The sequence below is a fragment of the Helicoverpa armigera genome, chromosome 14 (genome assembly GCF_030705265.1).
Source record: "Helicoverpa armigera isolate CAAS_96S chromosome 14, ASM3070526v1, whole genome shotgun sequence".
In the NCBI taxonomy this organism is placed as follows: domain Eukaryota; kingdom Metazoa; phylum Arthropoda; class Insecta; order Lepidoptera; family Noctuidae; genus Helicoverpa; species Helicoverpa armigera.
In genome coordinates this window covers 10,444,216-10,464,447 of record NC_087133.1, presented here as the reverse complement: position 1 = coordinate 10,464,447, position 20,232 = coordinate 10,444,216, and the positions used below count along the sequence as shown (strand labels likewise).

Below are 20,232 nucleotides of genomic sequence, written 5' to 3'. Positions count from 1 at the left end.
AATATTTTAGTGTGTTGTTAGTATAGTTTTATAACTGTTTCAGGTGTAAAACCAAGGCTTAAAGCGGTACAGGAATTTTGCATCGAGGATTTGTTTTACACGAGTTGTTCTACACTTAATTAATACATAAACCTTTTATAACTTAGTTAAGTTCTGTATAGTCGGCCTGTTAGCTTCAGCTTTGTTTGTACACAGTGCTTAAAGTTTTAAGTGCGTTTTTAAGTTCTAAAGTTACATAAAAAGTTGGGGTGTTTATTTTCTTTTGTCTTTCAGGTCGATGTTTGTACCTAGTTTTTTTAACAAGGGCAGGAGGATGATGAACTTTATTTTCGTGTTATGTACTAGTTACTGTTATTCAATATCCAGAAAATTATATTCTATTCCTATTCCAAAGCTAATGAAAGCTAGAATATTGCCATGATGTAATATTACTGTGATGCGAGATGATATTCACTCCGTCAATTTAGACAAGCAGCTACATAGAGCCTGGAGGGAAGATTGCTACTCCACTATTCTTGGAATCCAGGTACGTTTATCAGCGTATCAGTAGCTGAGGAAGTTAGTGTCAAGATATCAATTTCGCAAGGATATCAAACTACTAAACTTCTAGGTAATATTAATCCAAACTGGCTTACAGGAACTGCTTGTTCTAATATTGGTAGATTTTGTGTTAGTTTCATATTTCAAGCCATTAAGTAGTTTTTAAGTGAAATGCGTGTTTTTAGTAGATAACAAACATGCTCCTACAGGCATCTTAACATCCTTAAAACCATTCGCATTTATAATACTAAAGTAGGATAGACGATAGTCGAATCAAAACTTGTAAAATGCAAACTTATTTGAGAAGAGCAAAAATAACCCAAGAATTTTTCGAACAGAAGCTCATACAAAAATACTGCAGCAAAAACTGCGATCAAACTAAAAAGCGAGAAAAACCGGCGAGAAACCGTTTACTTACAGACCGAGTGCCATAACGTTGAGCTTGCAAAGAATACGAAAACGTACGCGTTTCCGTCCATAGATCAAGAACCGGACGGTTAGGGAGACTTATGTCGGAACGGTTTTACGCCGGTTTTCGCCGACAAAAGTCGCTGGGTGTCGTCAAGTGTCGTCTAAACTTCCAAGGTCACATTACCATAAAGTCCGTGCTTTCACAAATTTCTCTTTACTCGAGTTGCAGACGTGAACTTCCAACAGTTTTTATTACGGCGTTTCAATTCAGTTTACGACTCAATTTGCGTGGAGAGTTATGAATTTGTCTTTAATGTTCGCTTTATTTGTTGTTCGTCATTTTTATTAAGAATGCAATAAAGGAGATGACTGTCAGCACTTATTGTGTTTTTACATAAGCACCTCGTTTACAAGTCTAGGTGTCCGATTTGCTATATTTATTGTAAACTAGCGTTTCTTGGAAACTAATTTCCATTCCCGTATAAAATATAGCGCAGGGGTTAGTGTGGCTTCCCAACAATGAAAATATTTTTCAAAAGAACTATATAAAAGAATAGAAAACATCATCCTGAAAGTTACTGGAACGTCCGATTAATCATTTTCAACTATTCAGTTGCCAGTACTCCGAAAAAACCTACCAACATTTATTTCGAAAAAAATACCTATATAAAACATCGGCGCGTATAAGCTGAAACCATTTCAGTAAGTACCCATTGAAACGCACCAACCATTATCCTCATGAAAATGAAACGAACGCAATCGAAGTTAAACAAATGGAATTAAATTTCGCCAAAAAAAATCTATTCAACGAAATCCTATTGTATCCGCAGAGGGGATTAATAACCTATGCAAATCTGGCGCGTACGTGTTACATGACAGATTTCTATTGCTGACATTGCAATTGATACTAATAGGTAGGTCCATAATACTACAATTTTGCTTGGCTTATCAATGTTTCATTTTTGGGAAATTTCATTTTTGAAATTATGTAATTTTTCCTGGCTTTGTCATTTGTATTTTATGTATTTCTTATCTATCCTTGCAATTAAATGTCTACCTAAACAAAAATTAGAAATTGAAAATGTAACGTCATAATTAGCGTAAATATCCCGGGGATAGGCGTAGTACTTAACTATCCTGGTTAATGTATTTTGCTTATTATACAGACACAAACAGAAGTCCCTAACTTAAGGTTAGAAACTTTAAGGAACTAAGTACATATAAAAAGGTTCTTTCAGCGCATAGCTCGCTCACTAATCAGTAGTCCAACCATGTCCTCTCGCATTCACTAGTAATTGAACTTTTTCTGCACACGCAAAGAAATTGTAAATTCAATTCCAATTACTATAGAACTTATCTTGGCATCTCAATTTGAAATGAGAAAATAAATTGCACTGCTTGCAACATGTTTCATGGTATTTACTTCATTTAAATGCAGATTTAAATTAATTTGTTTTTTTTTTTATTATTTCCACGGAATTAAATAATTTCATACCAGGTGCATAATCTAGCAATCCATCAGTTTCATCGTGATATATTGAATTATATTTACTTACTGTTTTTTTTTTTTCCCGAAGATGGGGTTTGGTTTATAGTTTAAGTGAATAGTATCAAATACGACGTAAGAACCGGGATTGCTAAACAGAACAAATCCTGCGATTTCATACATCGGACGCGGACGTCAGAATCCAATCAACCCAACTATTTCCAGTGTTCCGAGTTTCAGGGATCAGTGTTTCAGCAAAAAATATTGCCTCAAGAGTATCCTAAATAAACTGAAATGTGTTAGCTACCTTGCAAAACGTGAGGTTCATTAATATTCGCATGTCAACGTGCTGTCTTCGCCTATCTATTGAATATTTGAACAGGACTTATCATGTGAGGGTTTGGGGTAAGATCTGCGTGGCTTCTGAAGACTGAAGGTGTTAAGCAAACTAGCTTCACACCCTCGTGATATGAAGGAAAATGATGTAGGTATATTTAGAGAGTAAATGCAGAGGTTTTATTTCGGCGAATTAGTCTTTGTCGCATAGTGACCTTTTGTTTGAGCACCTTTTATTTAAGCTCAGTGCTTTCATTACCTTTTACAGGAAATGAAACAAAAGCCATTTATAAGAACTTACCGTTACAATAATAGCAACAACATTATGTTAGCAACAAAACGAAAAAGACGGACAAAATATACTGAAAGGCTACTTAAAGACAGTTTCAAACAGTGATAATAAAAAGTTCTCAATCGATTGTAGCAAAGAACTAGTTTGCTGGAAGCGATCGAGGTGTCGAAGAATTCCGCTCTCATTGCCCCCCTCAAGGTCTAAGGCACGCTCCAAACGTTTCTAGTGCCTATTATCCGAGTTTTGAATGATCAATTTAACTTCGCCCGCTGAAAAGTGGTGAGAGCTGGTAAAAATTGATGTGGTAAGTAGACTCCGTTTATAATTACGACTTTTTGAGACATACCTGTTACTAAAGGAAATAGATAGATATATACTTTATTGTGCACACCAATTTTCATTTTTTTTTATGTAGGTTAGGAGATGCTGTCAAAACTTAAAGTATATTTTATTTTTCGAAGGGTCATCAGTTATTATTTGCAAGCCAGTAAATAACTTTATTTCTTTACTAGCTGATCCCGCGAACTTCGTATCGTTTAAACCTTCCCTGGACCTTTACAAACATTTTAAAACTAAAATAACCCAAATCGGTCCAGCCATTCTGGAGTTTTAGTGAGACTAACGAACAGCAATTCATTTTTATATATAAGAAGAAGAAGATTATTAAAAAAGCAAACTAAGATATAGGAGTACTAATGAGAGTAATAAAAGGATCACTAAAGAACTTTCGAAACATAATATTCGTAGTAATTTTCGTGATAATCACCTACAACTATCAGAAGCAAGCCTGGTCACGCGACTCTAGTAATTACACGTATATCATAGCGAATCACTGAATAAATGAATAAATTCTCTGAATTATGAATATCAAAGTAATTTCTGTTAATTAAAATCGTGCTATCAACTACAACTGAATTTGAACAATGAACATATTGAAATCTCGATTGAACATGGATGAATTTTGAATCATAACGTCAATTGCAAAATAGGTATTTTTTTACTAATAATTTGGCAGAGGATTATGTAGAATCTAGGTATATGTGATGATGATGCTCCTTGCCGATTATCGGCTGCGTCGGCTGTTCTCATTTAACGCACTTTCTTTCTTACGCAGAGACAAATGCACTTTCTATTCCTTCACTCTCATAGCCTGATGGGACGGCAATCTGACACGACCGGAGAGAGATCAGGCGCAGGATCGACATTCACTCATATGTTGGCAAGTAAGTAGTGGTATTTCATCACACAGATTTTTTATCAAAGAAGAACTAACTTTGGTGAAGGAAACTAGGTTTGCATTTTATTTACGAAGTACCTTGTACCTTTTTTGTAGGTATGTTTTATAACCGATAAAAAAAATTAGCTTCTTTAAATTCGACGGCGTACACATTTTCGTAGGGATCACATGTGATTACAATATTATCACATAAGGACCCAACTTTTAATTATTTTTTATTGTTCTGGACAATGATCATGGTAGCAAGATTTAATTGGATCGAAAGAACGTGCTCATTAAAACTTATTGATGATACTTCTTCGAAGACAAACTTCTTGGTTCTCATGAAATTCTTATTTATCAACTTAGCTAGGATTATGGTATCCTAGCTCAGTTGATAAAAAGAATTTGTTAAACTAGTATTATTGTGTAAAACGCTATTATTCACTAATTGTAAAAGGTCTACTTTCACGTAATTTATATTTGAGCCGAAAATAGATCTCAGTGGCGTGCACTTGGAGAGGCCTATGTCCAGCAGTGGACTGCGATAGGCTGATGATGATGATGATGATATTTGAGTCTTGACAAACCTGTCTCTAGAGAAACATATTTTCTTTTTTATATATTTACACGTAAGTACAGTCAACGTCAGGTCAGTGGTAACAGTTTCATTGGAAAATCGTACTTATTATTATTGAGTTAAGGTGCATGACAGTTACCACTGATGTGCGGTCTACCGTACTATCAAAGATAAAATAGTATTAACCAAAAAACTAGTCATTATTGTCTACTTCGCGTATATTGTTTGTCACTTTTAGCCGAAAACAAACTTTTCTCTTAATATTCCATCCTTAATATTACCAAAAAACTAAATACCATGTCCATTTTCAGCAACTCCGTGGCATTTCCCGCTCATTCCCACGTCAGAGTGGAGTCTAACGAAGTCATTCATGCGCCTCGCCCGTATTGTACCCTAAGATATGCTCTCTTAAATTGGATCAAACTTTGCAATTAAAAGTTACACGCTATACTAAGGTGATGAATTGCTGTGTTGCTTGTGTGTTGCACAGACTGTTTGAAAATTGGATTTAGTATTTAATTTTAATGTATTTTGATTTAGTACAGAAAACTACTTAAATGAGGGTCCGTCTGAATGTTCTAATCCAAATAGCAGCTGGCTACGGATTGTTGGACTAAAATTTTTTGTAATCGATTAATTATTTAAATAAATCGTTACAGAGTGTTACAACCTAAAACAAGACAGATTGAAAAAAAAACACCACAGTTTAATTTGTAAGAAGCTTAAAAAACTCGGGCATGTAACCGAAATGTTTCAGCGACAACCTTCCAAAGCTATTTAGTTAATGCAGGTAACCTACTTCGAAATCCACAATAATAATTAATAATGGTTCAAATGGGGTACTGCAAGGTTTAAATTTTACCTACATGCGAAAAGGTTTTATTTGTTAGAAGACGTTGCATGTGAACGGAATTCCAATATGTGTAGACCATAGACAAAGAAATCCTTTGTTTCTGTGTTTTTAAATTCTGCATCCAGAGATTCCGCATAAGACAGCAAAAGACTGCATGGGATTACGTTTCAGTCAACGGTTTTGGAGTTCAATAACAAGGGTTTAAAGTCGAACGCAATTTATCCGGTTTTATTACCATTTTTCATAATTTTGCTCCTTTTTAAAAACTTCGTCCATACATACTCTATTTTAGTTCAAACAATTATAAGCCAACCTCTATGAATTAACATCCATAAATGCCTGCTTTCCTCGAGTTTCATTGAACATTTTCTCACACATTTTTTTCATCTCTTTCGAATATTGACTAAAAGCAATTGAATGGAGTTGTTGCACAAACAGAATGTTCTAGATTAGTATTCTTCACAGTCCCTCGGATGTTCCTCTATTTTAAGATGTTCAAGACATGAATTTCAATAAAACACTTTATTCTTACAACACAAAACTCGACGGAATGGAAATATAAAACAAAAATGTTTGCGTTTTTGTTTGTTTGCCAACAATAGCGGGGATGTTTTAAAATGCTTGCTTATTATGTGTTTTGCACAATGGCAGCGAAATGAAAAGAGCGTAACTGTTGCTTTTACTCTCAGACAAATTGTAGGAGCCATGAAGATAATATGACGACAGGCGACTCATTCGTGTGTAACTGACTTAGAGGCTATTTCATGAAATACGAATGTACCTAAGTGTACCTAAGTCTTAACACCACTCGTGTAGTAGATTTCTGAAATAAAACTTTTTATATATCTAATTCATTCTGTGAACCGTCCGCGCTATAAACCATTCTCCACATATAACAGGAAAATATTATTAAATAAGAAATATTTTTCGCAATCACTGAACCATATAGAAATCACCTACTTTCCTGTTTTCCTTAGCTAAATAAATATTGCCAAAAAATGCCTATAGGTAATATTCTCGGTAAAAAATACAAGTTTTAATTTTTTACCAGACACATAGGCCGGTCATTTTCCGGGTACATATCCCGTACACGAATAGGGTTCGGCGTAGCGTGAATCACGGCATGCATTGCCAGCAATTAATATGTTAATTAGTGGGCAGCACGCGAGGGATGAGCCCGATGGTGTGGCTGACGGCTCGCCGGTGTCATCGCACACATTATTGTAATGTGTCGCCCGCATAGATTTGTTTAACACTGGATGTATTAGGTTAATGAGTGAAATGGGAATTGAATTTGTATTGGTACTAATTATAAATAGGTGAATGGTTTGATTGTCTGCTTGAACGCGGTAATTCAAGAACTATTGGCAAATTCTTGCAGTCTTAGAAACTTATTTTTTGTCCAGAAGCGCGAAGTAGATTTTACGTGCTGCGGGTGGAACGGCTCGCGGAAGCTACATAGTTTTAGAATTGATGTCAATTTATTACATCTTACTAAAGTATTTATATTATGCTTAACTGCAACTTATAACATATTTGCGTAAAGGTGTAGTAACTATTATACAATGTGTCCCGGGGATAAGTGACCGCCCGAAATTTTTTGAATATTTGTACAAAATTAAGGATAATTTCCTTTATATTTGGGACTTACCGCCTTTGGTTTTTTTTTTATGATTTTTAGTAAATACTGTGACGTGCTGCAGTTTTTTTAAGATATTTCCTAAGTTTTACATCTTTTAAATTCTTTTTCTTTATTGACTAGCCGACATCATAGTTTATCAATTAAAATTATCAAACATAACAAAAATGTAATAAAACATTTATTATAAAAAAAAGAAAATAAAAATTCAAAGAAAATAACGCCTTTTTTTCAGTTTTTTCAAAATAAGTCCAATAAATGCCCCCTTAATATCACTTTCTTTTAATTTATTAATAAACTACATGATATTTCCTACAATAGTTTACAGCAATGTTTGCTGCTATTTCAAACAAATGCAAAAATACAGTCAGTTGAAATTTGAAAAAAAAGAGCAAAGCCTGTTATTAACAGGCCTGACAATAAAATTTTTTTAATGATTTTTTTCAAAAATATAAATGAAATTATCCTTAATTTTGTACAAATATTCAAAAAATTTCGGGCGGTCACTTATCCACGGGACACATTGTATAATCTGTGGTAAAGGCACGAAAAGTAAAGCAAAAAACTTCGCTGAAAATACGCTTAAGTGCCATAAAAAATTACCGGAGGCTTCACTAATTTTTAATTTTAATCCCATAAAAGTACCCATTTCACGATAATCACAAAATAATTCATAAAATAAATAATTTCTGCACGACACAACTTTGTAGTGTTATCGGGCTTATTTAATATTCGCGACGTTCTTACAAAGTTATCTCATTAGCCGACGACGACGCTCGGGACACTGGGCCAGCTCAGCAGTGTCAAAGCGCGTCAAATGTTAAAATTGAAAATTTCAATCATTTTTAATAACGCTCATTAATTAATTATACTGTAGTTTAACCTTATTACTGTTGCCTGTTATTTTTAGATTATCTAATAGGTAAAAGGACGATCATTGCTGGTCTCTCGCCTTCATGATGTTGTTTTCAAATCCTAACCATATCAAAAAGCTATTAAATTGCCTAAATAACAGTAAATAGGTAGGAAAAAAAATAGAAAATATATAAATCAACCTCTTATTTCTATTAAAATCAAAGAAATAATGTATTTGTGTCTGGAAAATATCGATCCAAATAAAATTCATATAATGGACTGGCTACCATGATATTATATTATTTTCATTGCTTCGAAAGGCACTTAAAATTGTTTACTGCTTTTGCATCATAAAATCTATTGGCAATTCCACTTTCACAAATATCGGAAATGATTTTATAGTCCACTGTTATAACGGCTTAGAAAATAAATATCATTTTATGGATGACGTAAAAAATAAATTCTATAAAATGATTATCTACTGTTTCCCTGTGGTTTCATCCACGTCCCGGGGGAACTTGTTCCTATACCCGTAGAATTATTCAAATCCCTTCAGTAGATAGTTTCGAAGCCTTTGAGGTATCTACTTACGAACAAACATTTTTTTATTTATTTACCTATTATATTAGTGCTGATAAAACTCAGATTGGTAGTAGGACATGAAATCAGGAAGTTAACAAAAATGGCATATATTTCAATTCAAAGTAAAACTAACACCATGGGCGTAGCCACACTGGGGCAAGCTGGGGCACTTGCCCCACCCTGGGCCCTGGCTCTGACCTACAAGGTGTCTGATTAAACAATGTTTTTTTTACTAACTCTAACTAACAACATCATCAATCATATGCTATCCGTAAGTTTTTGCACAAAAATTGTCGACTTTGAAAAGAGCGCGATCAAAACAAAATGCACGCTCGAGTTCCCGAACATGCGCGGTGCGCGCATCATTTGAAAGCGAGCCGTATTCCCTAAAAGAATAGTTGTTGCTATGTGTGTGTCCATCTAATCTAAAAACTAATGCATTGAAGGAGATGGAACTGGTAGATGTGATCAAAATTTCGGATATGCAATTTTATCCTCGTGTAAAACCAGCGCTCGCTATTTTGCTTGCCCAGCCATGTACGACCTGTACAATAGAACGATCGTTTAGCGCAGTGGTTCTTAACCGGTGGTCCACGGACCACTGGTGGTCCCTGGAGGCATTCCAAGTGGTCCGCGAAGCTTAGATGCGCGACGTTGCTATACGTTAGGTATCTAACTTTATTTTTATCGACTTATCTATGCGAGCGAGGGGCTTTTCGCATGGACATATATCGGGTGTGTCGCACCTAGTACTAGCCCCCATTCATGAAAATGTATGTTTGGGCGACATTTTACGTAGTTTTTGGTTTTGAGTCTTAAAAAATAATTAAAATTTCGCGCTCGCTTCGCTCGCGTTTTCAGAAACTAAATTCTTTTTGCATTTGTCAACAAACAAAAATTGAAGTACGATTGGGCTAAATTTTACGAAATATTTGGTTTAAGTCCGATAAAAATTTCGCGCTCGCTTCGCTCGCGTATTCAGAAACTATATGCCATTATTTTTGCATTTGTCAACACACAAAAAGTGAATTACGTTTGGGCTAAATTTTACGTTATATTTGGTTTAAGTCCGATAAAAATTTCGCGCTCGCTTCGCTCGCGATTTCAGGAACTGTATGCCGTTTTTTTTTTGGCTTTTGTCCTGTGTATGATTGTTTATTTTCTGTACCTGAAAATATTAACTTCTCAAATTAAGAGATTAACTGCTCAAGATCCAAAAAATCGGAGCGCGGTTGACTGCTGCCCCACCCTGAGCCCAAAGCTGGCTACGCCCATGACTAACACTATCATAATTTTGCATCAAGCCTACAAAAAAACAACGTTTAAACAACAAAGTCTATTCACAAGGAGTGGCACATGACTATCGCGAAAAATGTACACTTTTTTTAAATTAAATGGCCGCGTCCGGCCCTATCATTGCCGCCATTTCGGGGATGATCGGGTGCGTTCGTGCTTCACGCGAGGCTTGTATTAAAACTATTACACGCAAAGTAATTAAAAGCTCAACATGGGTGTGCCTTTGCCTGGCTTTCTTCCGCAACTTCAGAAGAGATTTATTACCTATGTCATAATTTAAATTGTGAGCATCGGAAACTCGTGAAAAAATGTATGACAAAATTACACTCCCAAGAAAAAAAATGGAATCGCCCCCTTGCGCTATACGATATGTGCTATAGAAACCCACCCATTTTTATTTCTTCGCCGTTTCTTCTGTCTACCTGTGAGTAAAAACTTTAATTCAGGTTTTTTTGTATTATTAAGACCACACGTGGCTTCTTGAACTAACTAAAATAAAAATACCATATGCTAACGTATCTAATAGAAGGCATAGGTAGCCTAAGTTACCCATAGGTAGTAAGTTAGCGTAAGTACCTACCTACATAATATTGTACGTTTAGGTATAATAGGTATTGTTTGAATGGGAGGATCAGACTGATTAGGTTGACTATCATCATGAGTGCAACTTTGAAATTGTTCTGTTCTAATCTTACTATCATCATTTGAATTATAATATAGTTTCGACATAATATATCGAAACAAAGGTATTCTCGAATAAAACCTGACATAGGCGATACCAGTGAGCAGCTCCTATACTTATAATTCCGAATCAACTACAACGTTGATACAACGCCACCTTTCAGGATAAATCGCAACTTGAATATTTGCAAAGTGAGCACTGAAATTCAGCAGTGAACCTGTTCCGCTTGTTACAGAAAATTTTTCCATTTTTGCCAAGGCGACATCTGTTGGAAAATATTGGAACTGCTTAAGTACGCTATCTATAACCACAGATAATAAACAGGACACAAAAAGTAAAAACGGATTGTCCTTGATCCTTAAGATGGTAAATAATTAAAATTGGGAAGAATAATAATAATAATAGGTCGAGATGATGATCCCATATTTATTTTTTTGATTAAGCCATATTGATCATCAGTTAATGCAGTTAATTCTTATAATTTATCGATATCCGGTTTTATTTTGTTAATTTATTTTTTATTTTATCATCGTTCATATTCGAATAACCTCCATGTTTTTATTTGCCTACAACCTGCAGTCGTTAAAAGATAATTACTGAAACAACGAAATAATTTGATGCATCCTTTCAATTAATTTTCATTGGACTATTATGTGCATGCTGGATGCGTCCATAGCATTATTTAAATCAGTCATTCTGTAGAATCACTCCAGCAAAGTTACGTTTCTAAAACATCACAATTAAATAATATTTTTTCCATACTTTGACTAATATCCCATCATCGCAATAAAATTACAACCAGCGTACAATGGAAAAAACTAAACTTTGTTCATAGAGTTGTGATAAAAAATACAATTTATTTATGGCAATACCGACACAGTGAGCCATCGCCCTGCTAACGGTGTCATGGCGGTTTGACTTGTTAAAGGTTTTTTTTGCAATAACTTACTAGTTAATGTGCTTTTTAGCAATTTCATCTTTGATTTAAGTTGATAATACCACGTTATAAAAAATAGTTAATAATGCGTGAATACAAAATAGTCGTGTTAGGCAGTGGAGGCGTGGGAAAGTCCGCCCTGACAGTACAGTTCGTACAAGGCATCTTTGTCGAGAAATACGACCCCACCATCGAGGACAGTTATCGGAAACAGGTGGAAGTTGACGGTCAACAATGCATGCTAGAAATACTAGACACTGCTGGTACGGAGCAATTTACAGCGATGAGAGATTTATACATGAAGAATGGACAAGGATTCGTCTTAGTATACTCCATCACCGCACAATCGACATTTAACGACTTGCAAGACCTGCGGGAGCAGATCCTGCGGGTGAAGGACAAAGACGACGTGCCCATGGTGCTGGTGGGCAACAAGACCGATCTGGAGGCGGAGCGCGTGGTGGGCAAGGAGCAGGGCAGCAACCTGGCGCGCCACTTCAACTGCTCCTTCATGGAGACCTCGGCGAAAGCCAAAATACACGTGAACGATGTGTTCTTCGACCTAGTACGTCAAATCAACAGGAGAACACCTATCAACAGTGAGCATAAAAAAAAGCGAGGATGTAAGATTCTGTAAGAATGCTGCTGCAGCCTCTGAAGCGTCTAGGTATAAAATATTTAATAATTTGAAAGACTTCTGGTACCCGGATTTGGCTCTCGACTGTTCCCAAAGTTATCTAGGTCGGGTGTTGAGCATCATTGCTTGGTAATGGAAATACCTGTAGCATTTCAAGAATGTGCACTTGTTGAGTTATTGTGATGGTGTGCTGCAGCACCGGTGGAAAATCCACAGAGCGTTCTGGATTGTATCCATACACCTGTCCATACCGTGTCTCAACCTGTCTATATCTTGATAGTTATAATGTTCAAGGATAGATTCAACGATTCTGTGTGTGTTTCACTCTAGAAATTCCAATTGTAATGTGTGGATGCTGTTAGGTTCAGAAGTTGTAAATGGTTATAAATTTAATACTACTTGATGTAAGTATAAACATATTCATTTATTTAGAGGCTATGAGGAGTATGTTCTAGAACCTGTGACAATACTGACTTCATTATTTTCATTCCAGTTATATTCTAAACATGGCACTACTTCACTCAAATACTTCTAAGTATGTACTTCTCATTGTTTCTCAATTATGATTTTCAAATATATGAAAAGCAACTAAAAATATTTTTGTTTTAATAATAATATTAACAATATTAGGTGCAGACAGTCCTCTGAAATTTAATTGAACAGGAAAATGAGTGCATTATGCTTATTTGCCACGAAATTATCTTTCAAGGTCCTGCTGTAGTGTCACCATTGTAATATGTATGCTACAGTTCATCAAATGGTTAACATATATAGACGTGACTGCATTTATAGTTATATAAATATATATTTATATCTGTCTGGACCTAATATAGATATAGTTTACCATTTAGTAGTTATTATCTAATCATACTGATAAAGGGAAGGCCTGGAACTTCTGAACAGCTGTGTGAGAGTTGAAGCAGGCTCCGAAAAGACCTGAGTGATGTGCCCTGATGGCCTGACCCAGTATGTAATGTTTAAATATGTGAATTAAGGATACATTAAATTTTTTCAGAATATATTATTGTCTTGTTATATAATTCAAATGTATCAAGTGAAAAGTTGATAATATGAAGCCGTTTAGGACTCGGTAACTTTTGAACAAATATTAGAGAGCCTTAGGTGATTGCACCCTGCGACCTTAGTCTCCAATGTAAGTGGTGGTGCCCTATGCCTTGTGTTATTGATGTACACCACTGGCCACCATACTATAACCCCTAACCTACGAAATTGAGAAATAAGAAATTTATCGTTATTGTAAATGAATTAAAGGTTTATAATTACTGGCTCATTTAAATATAAATAAATTACCTATGTTTTGCTGCTAGAACTTTGTTAAACGTAATAATTATATAGGTGTTCAAATATTGTTACGGAATTAGATGTTTCCTCCATTCTCTTTTCTGTTTACATATAAGATTTACTGCACAAGGATATTGGATATGACTTTGATCTGAGTTGAATTATATTTTTATATATATTGTGAAAATTAAGAACTTGTATATTTTAATCTTTTTCAATCAATAATGGACATGTACAATAATCTATTAATTTCTTTTTTTTGCATCAATAAAACCAATTTTAAATATTATCGTTTTGGGGTATGTTTTGTCCCCCTCGTGGTGGGCGCTCCCGTGATGTCAATCGAGGTCGCGGCGTGATGAGTCACATCCCAGGCCTGCGCGGCCGCTCCGCACCCCACCGACTATCAAATAAACGTCAATTGGCTCGGAATTTTAATGGAATTGAATTAATTGAAACCACCATAATACCATCTACAACTATTTATTGACTTGATGAGTGTACAAAAGTTACATAAACGTGTCTATACTTAATTCTATAGGGACTAACTGAACAGTACATTAAATCATGATAAAACATTATGTATGGCAGTGTGACGTGGCGGGCGTATGTCGATATTCTAGTAACATAAGAATTGACACAGTCCAGTGGAAATGAACTCAATACGCCTAACTTAATATCTATTATGAACTCGATAACTAAGCAATCTAATCTATGATGCAAAACAAGTGTTGGATTACAGTTGCGTTAGTTTTCTGTTGGCACACCCCATGATGTGTAACAAGGTCTCATACATAGATCGAGCCCACTATGGGGCGCGTGTGACATACAAAATTATATCTTAACACTAAATACTGCAAAGTCGTTAATTGGAAGTAATAAGCATGTGGGAACGTGAATCTACATACAATAGGGTTGTCTACAGTGTCGTGCCGATAGCCGGCAAAATAGATAGTGGAATGAAATGGTGTTGAACCATTTTTATCAAGGCGCCCGGGCCCCGGCGCTTATCTAGCGAGGTGCAGTGGGGTCAAATGTTAGCGAGCACTATTGTTACTGCCCTTTTCACTAACTAATGTAATAATAACCCAATACTAGTGCACACTTATCAGGACAATTTGCTTTGTGATAAATACTCATAAAATTACTTTGATAAATGTTATCCGCTTTTATTCATGTTTTAACAAATAATAGTGGCAGCTCAACAGCTTCGCCCCTTTACGATAAAGCGTGAAGTGAAACTTGCACGTATTTTATACTGTGTTTTATATAAAAACATGTTATAATACAATGGTTCCCTCATAGTTATAATTGAATTGTTTACGTGTGATTTTCGGGAAATCCACAATATTTTCCTCTGTTAATATACGTATATAGTATAATGAAATAAATATTGTTATTACTACGTAGTTGATTTTAAAACAATATTCATAAGTCGTTGAGGCGGAAAACGTGATAAATAGGTACCTAGGTGTCCACACATTCTGACACACGGTAAAGCATAGTCCTGGACGGATTTTTTACCATTACTCTTAATTAATAAGTTAATACTATTATGACTAGTCTAAGTGACTATTATTCTTATATTTTTATTATAAAAATTTGCATAAATAATCACACAATAGAATATATTAAACTAAGAAATCTTCACATTATAATAATTATGTTTTTATGAACACATGTAATTATTTATAAGTATGACGTATCCCGCTAATCCAAAACAATAATGTAATCGGCACAAACATGCAAATAACTACGTTTTATTAACTCTGGATGCACGAAGAGCGTTCAATGACAATAATTAAATAATAGATTTAGATTTTAGGTAGTTAAAATAAATGACTAGACGACATCACATAAACTAAAGCTTAGAATTTTGAATAATTCGGCATGATATAAGTATTTATACAATATTTTTTAATTTTTCCTTTAAGGATCGATGTTTTTGCGAAGTTCTAATGAAATAAATAAAGTATAAAAATATACAGCAAATTGAGTTTAGAACACAAAAACTTTATCGTTGTTAATAATTTTTATAGGAAAGTAAGACATTGTAAATTAAGAAATATGACTAGAAATCTCGAAAGTACACACCATCACTGATAAACTAGATTATTACTGAGTCATTTGAGTTAAAAAAAATAGCTTCCTCCATATTTCCGGTCTTTGAACTGACCTCGGCGTGAATCATCGTTCAAGACGCTTTGACTCATGCGTGTTATCAAACAAATCATTGCTAAATGACAAATGCACACTGTCTACATTATTCGTGAATTTTTAGTGCATTACCCCTACTGAGAAGAATCTTCGTTTCGTACAACGTACAGAAGCATCCAATATTCCAAATAGATTCATCCCAAACTAGTGACATGTGGTGTTGTTAACTCGAATAAAACTCACATGCCGAACAAATGAAATTAGTAAACATGCGTCCGATATGAGACAGGCAGTGATGACGTCACACGTTTACCGATAACTACAATGGCATTCAGCAATACTTTTACTGATTAACGATGTCGTAACAACTTTCAAGTTTTTGGGTCCATCATAAATGAGGCCACTTTTTGACTCGAAGGTTACAAAATATTTTTTTGTTCTCTTCATAAATACTCGCCTTCGCGAGTCCGCAGTCCATGCCATATTTGTACTGTCGAGTTTGTCCAATTTACATTTAGGAATTTTCGAGCAACACTAAAAATAGACATCGCTGGAAGTCGAAAAACTGGTGATAAACACTAGAGGATAGGAATAACATCGGTGTCACCTATTGTATCGATTTTATCTGCTAATTTTACACGCAGCCAGTTTTCCTATAATAGAAACTTGAAACTACACGGCTGGTTATAAATTACACCATCTGTATTCCTATTGTGTGTGTTTTTTACACAATGCTCGAGTTGGCAGCTCATTATTGGTAAATATCGGCTTGCTGCGGTGCCGGTGTTTATTTGGACGAGTCGTAGCTGTCGTTCAGCGGCGGAAGACTGTGGGTGAGCGTGCTGTCCAGCTTTCTGGCTTCGTGCTCCAACGTGTACGAGTCTAACGCTGGGTCCTGGGGAGCAAAAAAGTATATATTAAAAGTTTATATTAAAGTACAGCAACTTACATTTCTTAGGAGGTGCTAGACAATATTTCCAATGTACGATTTACGAGAATTGAGTCAATTCTCAGAGCAAACAGTTTTACAAATATTATTTCAGGTCCTTGATATCTCCCTCATCATTAGATGTTCTGATAGGTATCTATTAATCTTCAAGCCTTTGCTACTTAATTTTTGTAGGCAATTATCTGTAACCTAGATAGGTATAAGTACCTACATACATATCCAAATACTTAGGTGCCTACCTATCTGCTACTTTGTAAAGGAAAATATTCTACATCAGAATTGTTTTTCTCGCGCGTAATCGCGCAAAAATGTTGCCGTTGCTGCATGCCCAGCCCGCGTCATACATTATGAGACATCATCTCGAGAATTACGTTAGTTAATTCCTTTTATTGGGATTGACGAATCAATTAACCTTCATCCTACTCATAGATTTTTACTGGACGTCTTTTAGGCACCTACCTACCTAGGAACATTTTCGTTGGGACCACATAACTTTCGTAGGTAGGTAATAGTAGGTATCTTACATATTGAACTGCAGGTTGAGATACCACGTAAGTATCTATCAAGGAATTAGACAACCTTACATGGCCAGAATGATTCCTATTGCCAAGCTGCAAATTTAAAAGAACCAAAACAGAGCTGAAAAATACAGTGGTTTCCTGCATTGTCATGCCGATGACATTGTGAAAACATCCAAACATACATTGATTCGTTTCTTGAAATCGTACAATTTCTTCGAACCACTTGTAGGATAAAGTGGGACATCATTGCTATAGTACCTACTTACTTTCAGAAGATACGATAAACTTGTACAAAATATGTGGTCAGTTGGATAGACAGGGAGTCACTAGACACATGGACGAGTCATGCCAGACGGCCTTGAACTGTGATAACATGATTTGTCACCTTTTAGTCTGAACTTACAACCCATCACACCGAGGCCATTCAAGGTGGACTTCATGAGTCAGTTTGCCATTTCATTACGCCATCCTAATTCAAAGCTAGCATTATTTATCTATACCTAAGTACTATTAGTAAATAAATTTCAACCACTACCTACAGAATTCAAATCTGTCTATAACAAGAGTAGGTACCTAATTCCCAGTTTCAGAGAACTTAGAAACTACTGCTTATCAGATATTTTATTGTTTACATATTTATTTACTTTTAATCTACTGGGTCATGTTCATTCTAGAGCCCTTCCTATTTCAGAAAATTCCACAAAACTAGCTGTTGCTTTTTATAAGGACTCAAGGATGGCCTACGTAAATAGCCATATATATGGTAACTAATGCGTCGTTTTGTAACGTCATGTTCCAGTTATTTTCCTGGACTTATTAAGTATCAACCTTCCAGTAAATATATGACAAAACGTAAATATCTTCTTATACATGTTCCGTTAAATAGTAATTAACAATATTTATTTGCGTATACGTATAGCAAATCCTGGGTTACCGGAATATCTACCTACTTTATTTGCTAATGAATATGGGGAAAATTATAACAATAAAAAAAGATTCATGCAACATTAGTCCTGTGGCAAAGAATTGATCCAACATCTCGATGTTCTAATTTTCTTTATTTAAAAAAATCTGTAGCAGACACGTAATAAGCAAAGGTAATTAGGTTCTTTAGAAATGAATGGGGTAGGTCTATTCAGCTGAAGAGGTCCTATGGCTGAGATGATAACGATCATCAACTTAGTAATTAAACACCGTCATTTAATTAGGTCTCTCAAAAACAAATAAATCGAATGTCAGAAACAAAAATGTACAATGAATAGGACTCCACTATTACTGTGATTAGCGCTTTACTCATTCAATTACGCAGTATGAAAAGGGTATTTATTTTCCTATTATTCTGAGGTCACAAAGTACTAACCCAGTCAGTCCTGATGTAATAATTTGACTGACACAAGTGCAAGGGAGCACTGATTCAGGTCGTGAAACCATTCATGTGTTTTACTTAGAAAATTGTATTATTGAATGCATTTTCCCAGGAATTTTAATTGAAGGAGGATAAAAGCGTTATAGCTGCATTACATGCGTTAGCGTTATACCTACCTTTATTGGGTTTATCTGTTGCCACTTGGCATGACTTATTACTTATTATTAACCGACTTCCTAAAAAGGAGGGGGGTTCTCAATTCGGATGTTTTGACAAATAGGGTAGCTAACTTAAATGAGAAAATAGTAGCAAAAAATATATTTAGATAGCTGACTCCATTTCTACTATTTGTTTACTAGTTTCGAGAACTATTTCTGTGGTGTTAAGGCAAAAGGGGATGAGTCAGAAATTGTGAAAAATGAGTTAATTACACAGTTGGGTAGAAAATTTTACGAACTTTCAGGGTAAAAAGGAGATAAGTGAATATAATGTATTTTATTTCGTGAATCTCCAATAAAAAATACGAGTCTAGTCATAAATAGCAAAACCTAAAAAGTAAAAAGGAGTTTTGTCTAGTTATCTTCTTATTGCATACGTGATCCTTTACTTATAAAATTAGGTATAATGAGATAAGTCGACTTGTGCCTAAATTCATATTCGTCGTTTCGCGTTAGTTGCATTTCGCGCGCGAAGTTGACGTCTTTTTACTAGTGCAACGGTGCAAAAAATCCTAAAATGATGGTTTACGTGGGTAATTTGAGTGTTGAAACCTACAGAAATGAATAGAATTAACAAGTTCGATTTAACGTAAGTATGATGGATTTAAAACCTTTAAATTATGAGCTGATTCGGATCTGGAGGATTACCAGTATGGTTTCCGTAAAGGGCGTTCAACAGTTGACGCTATACTGCTTCCTCCACGCATGCGCGTGAGGGTCCTGGCGGTCCTGGCGGAGGAAGCAGTCGACCGGGGCGAGGTGGTTTTGGCGGTGTCGCATGACATTGCTAAAGCGTTCAACACCCTGCCCTGGAATATCATAAAGGAGGCGCTCCGTTATCATGGAGTGCCAGGGTACCTCCGTCGCATAATCGGGGCCTATTTATCCGAAAGAGCTGTCGTGTACCCGGGTCGAGAAGGATGGGGTCGTCAGAACATCTCTTCCTCAGGGTCGGTTCTCGGCCCTCTCCTGTGGAACATTGGCTACGATTGTCCTGCGCGGTGCGCTTCTCCACGGCGTCAGCGTGATATGCTACGCTGACGACACGCTAGTCACAGCACATGGGTAGACGTACCGGCAGGCGGCCATTCGGGCCACAGCCAGTGTCACGCAGGTCGTGGGTAGGTCTTGGCCTCGAAGTGGCCTTGCACAAATCCGAGACCCTTTGCTTCCATGGGCCAAGGAAGAAGCCACCTCCGGGGTCCAGTATCGTGGTGGGAGGGATTACCATTGCTGTGGAGCCGACAATGAAATACCTGGGACTCGTTCTCGAAAGTCGTTGGGACTTCGGGCCACACTTCCAGCGGCTCGCTCCTCGGTTGTTGGTCGCAGCTTCAGCGCTCTCACGCTTGTTGCCCAACCTCAGGTGACCCAATA

At 36.0% G+C, this 20,232-nt stretch overlaps 2 protein-coding genes across 2 annotated transcripts in view; one reads left to right on the top strand and one right to left on the bottom strand.

Annotated features, from left to right (window-relative positions):
• The first annotated feature begins 11,611 nt into the window (after positions 1–11,611).
• Positions 11,612–13,933, top strand: LOC110375343 (ras-related protein Rap-1b). The gene has a single exon (XM_021333419.3). It carries the CDS (start codon positions 11,791–11,793, stop codon positions 12,340–12,342), a length of 552 nt encoding a protein of 183 aa, XP_021189094.1. The 5' UTR covers positions 11,612–11,790; the 3' UTR covers positions 12,343–13,933.
• Positions 13,934–14,117: 184 nt separating this feature from the next.
• Positions 14,118–20,232, bottom strand: part of LOC110375327 (rootletin) — a 62,061-nt gene continuing 55,946 nt past the window's right edge. Inside the window, exon 59 of the mRNA XM_064037934.1 lies at positions 14,118–16,696. Coding sequence (XP_063894004.1) covers positions 16,589–16,696 — 108 coding nt within the window. The 3' untranslated portion in view covers positions 14,118–16,588. The remainder of the gene's footprint in view (positions 16,697–20,232) is intronic.

What these genes read in the sequence shown, in the direction of transcription:
- LOC110375343 (XM_021333419.3), top strand. Translation starts at nt 11,791, where the DNA reads ATGCGTGAATACAAAATAGTCGTGTTAGGCAGTGGAGGCGTGGGAAAG.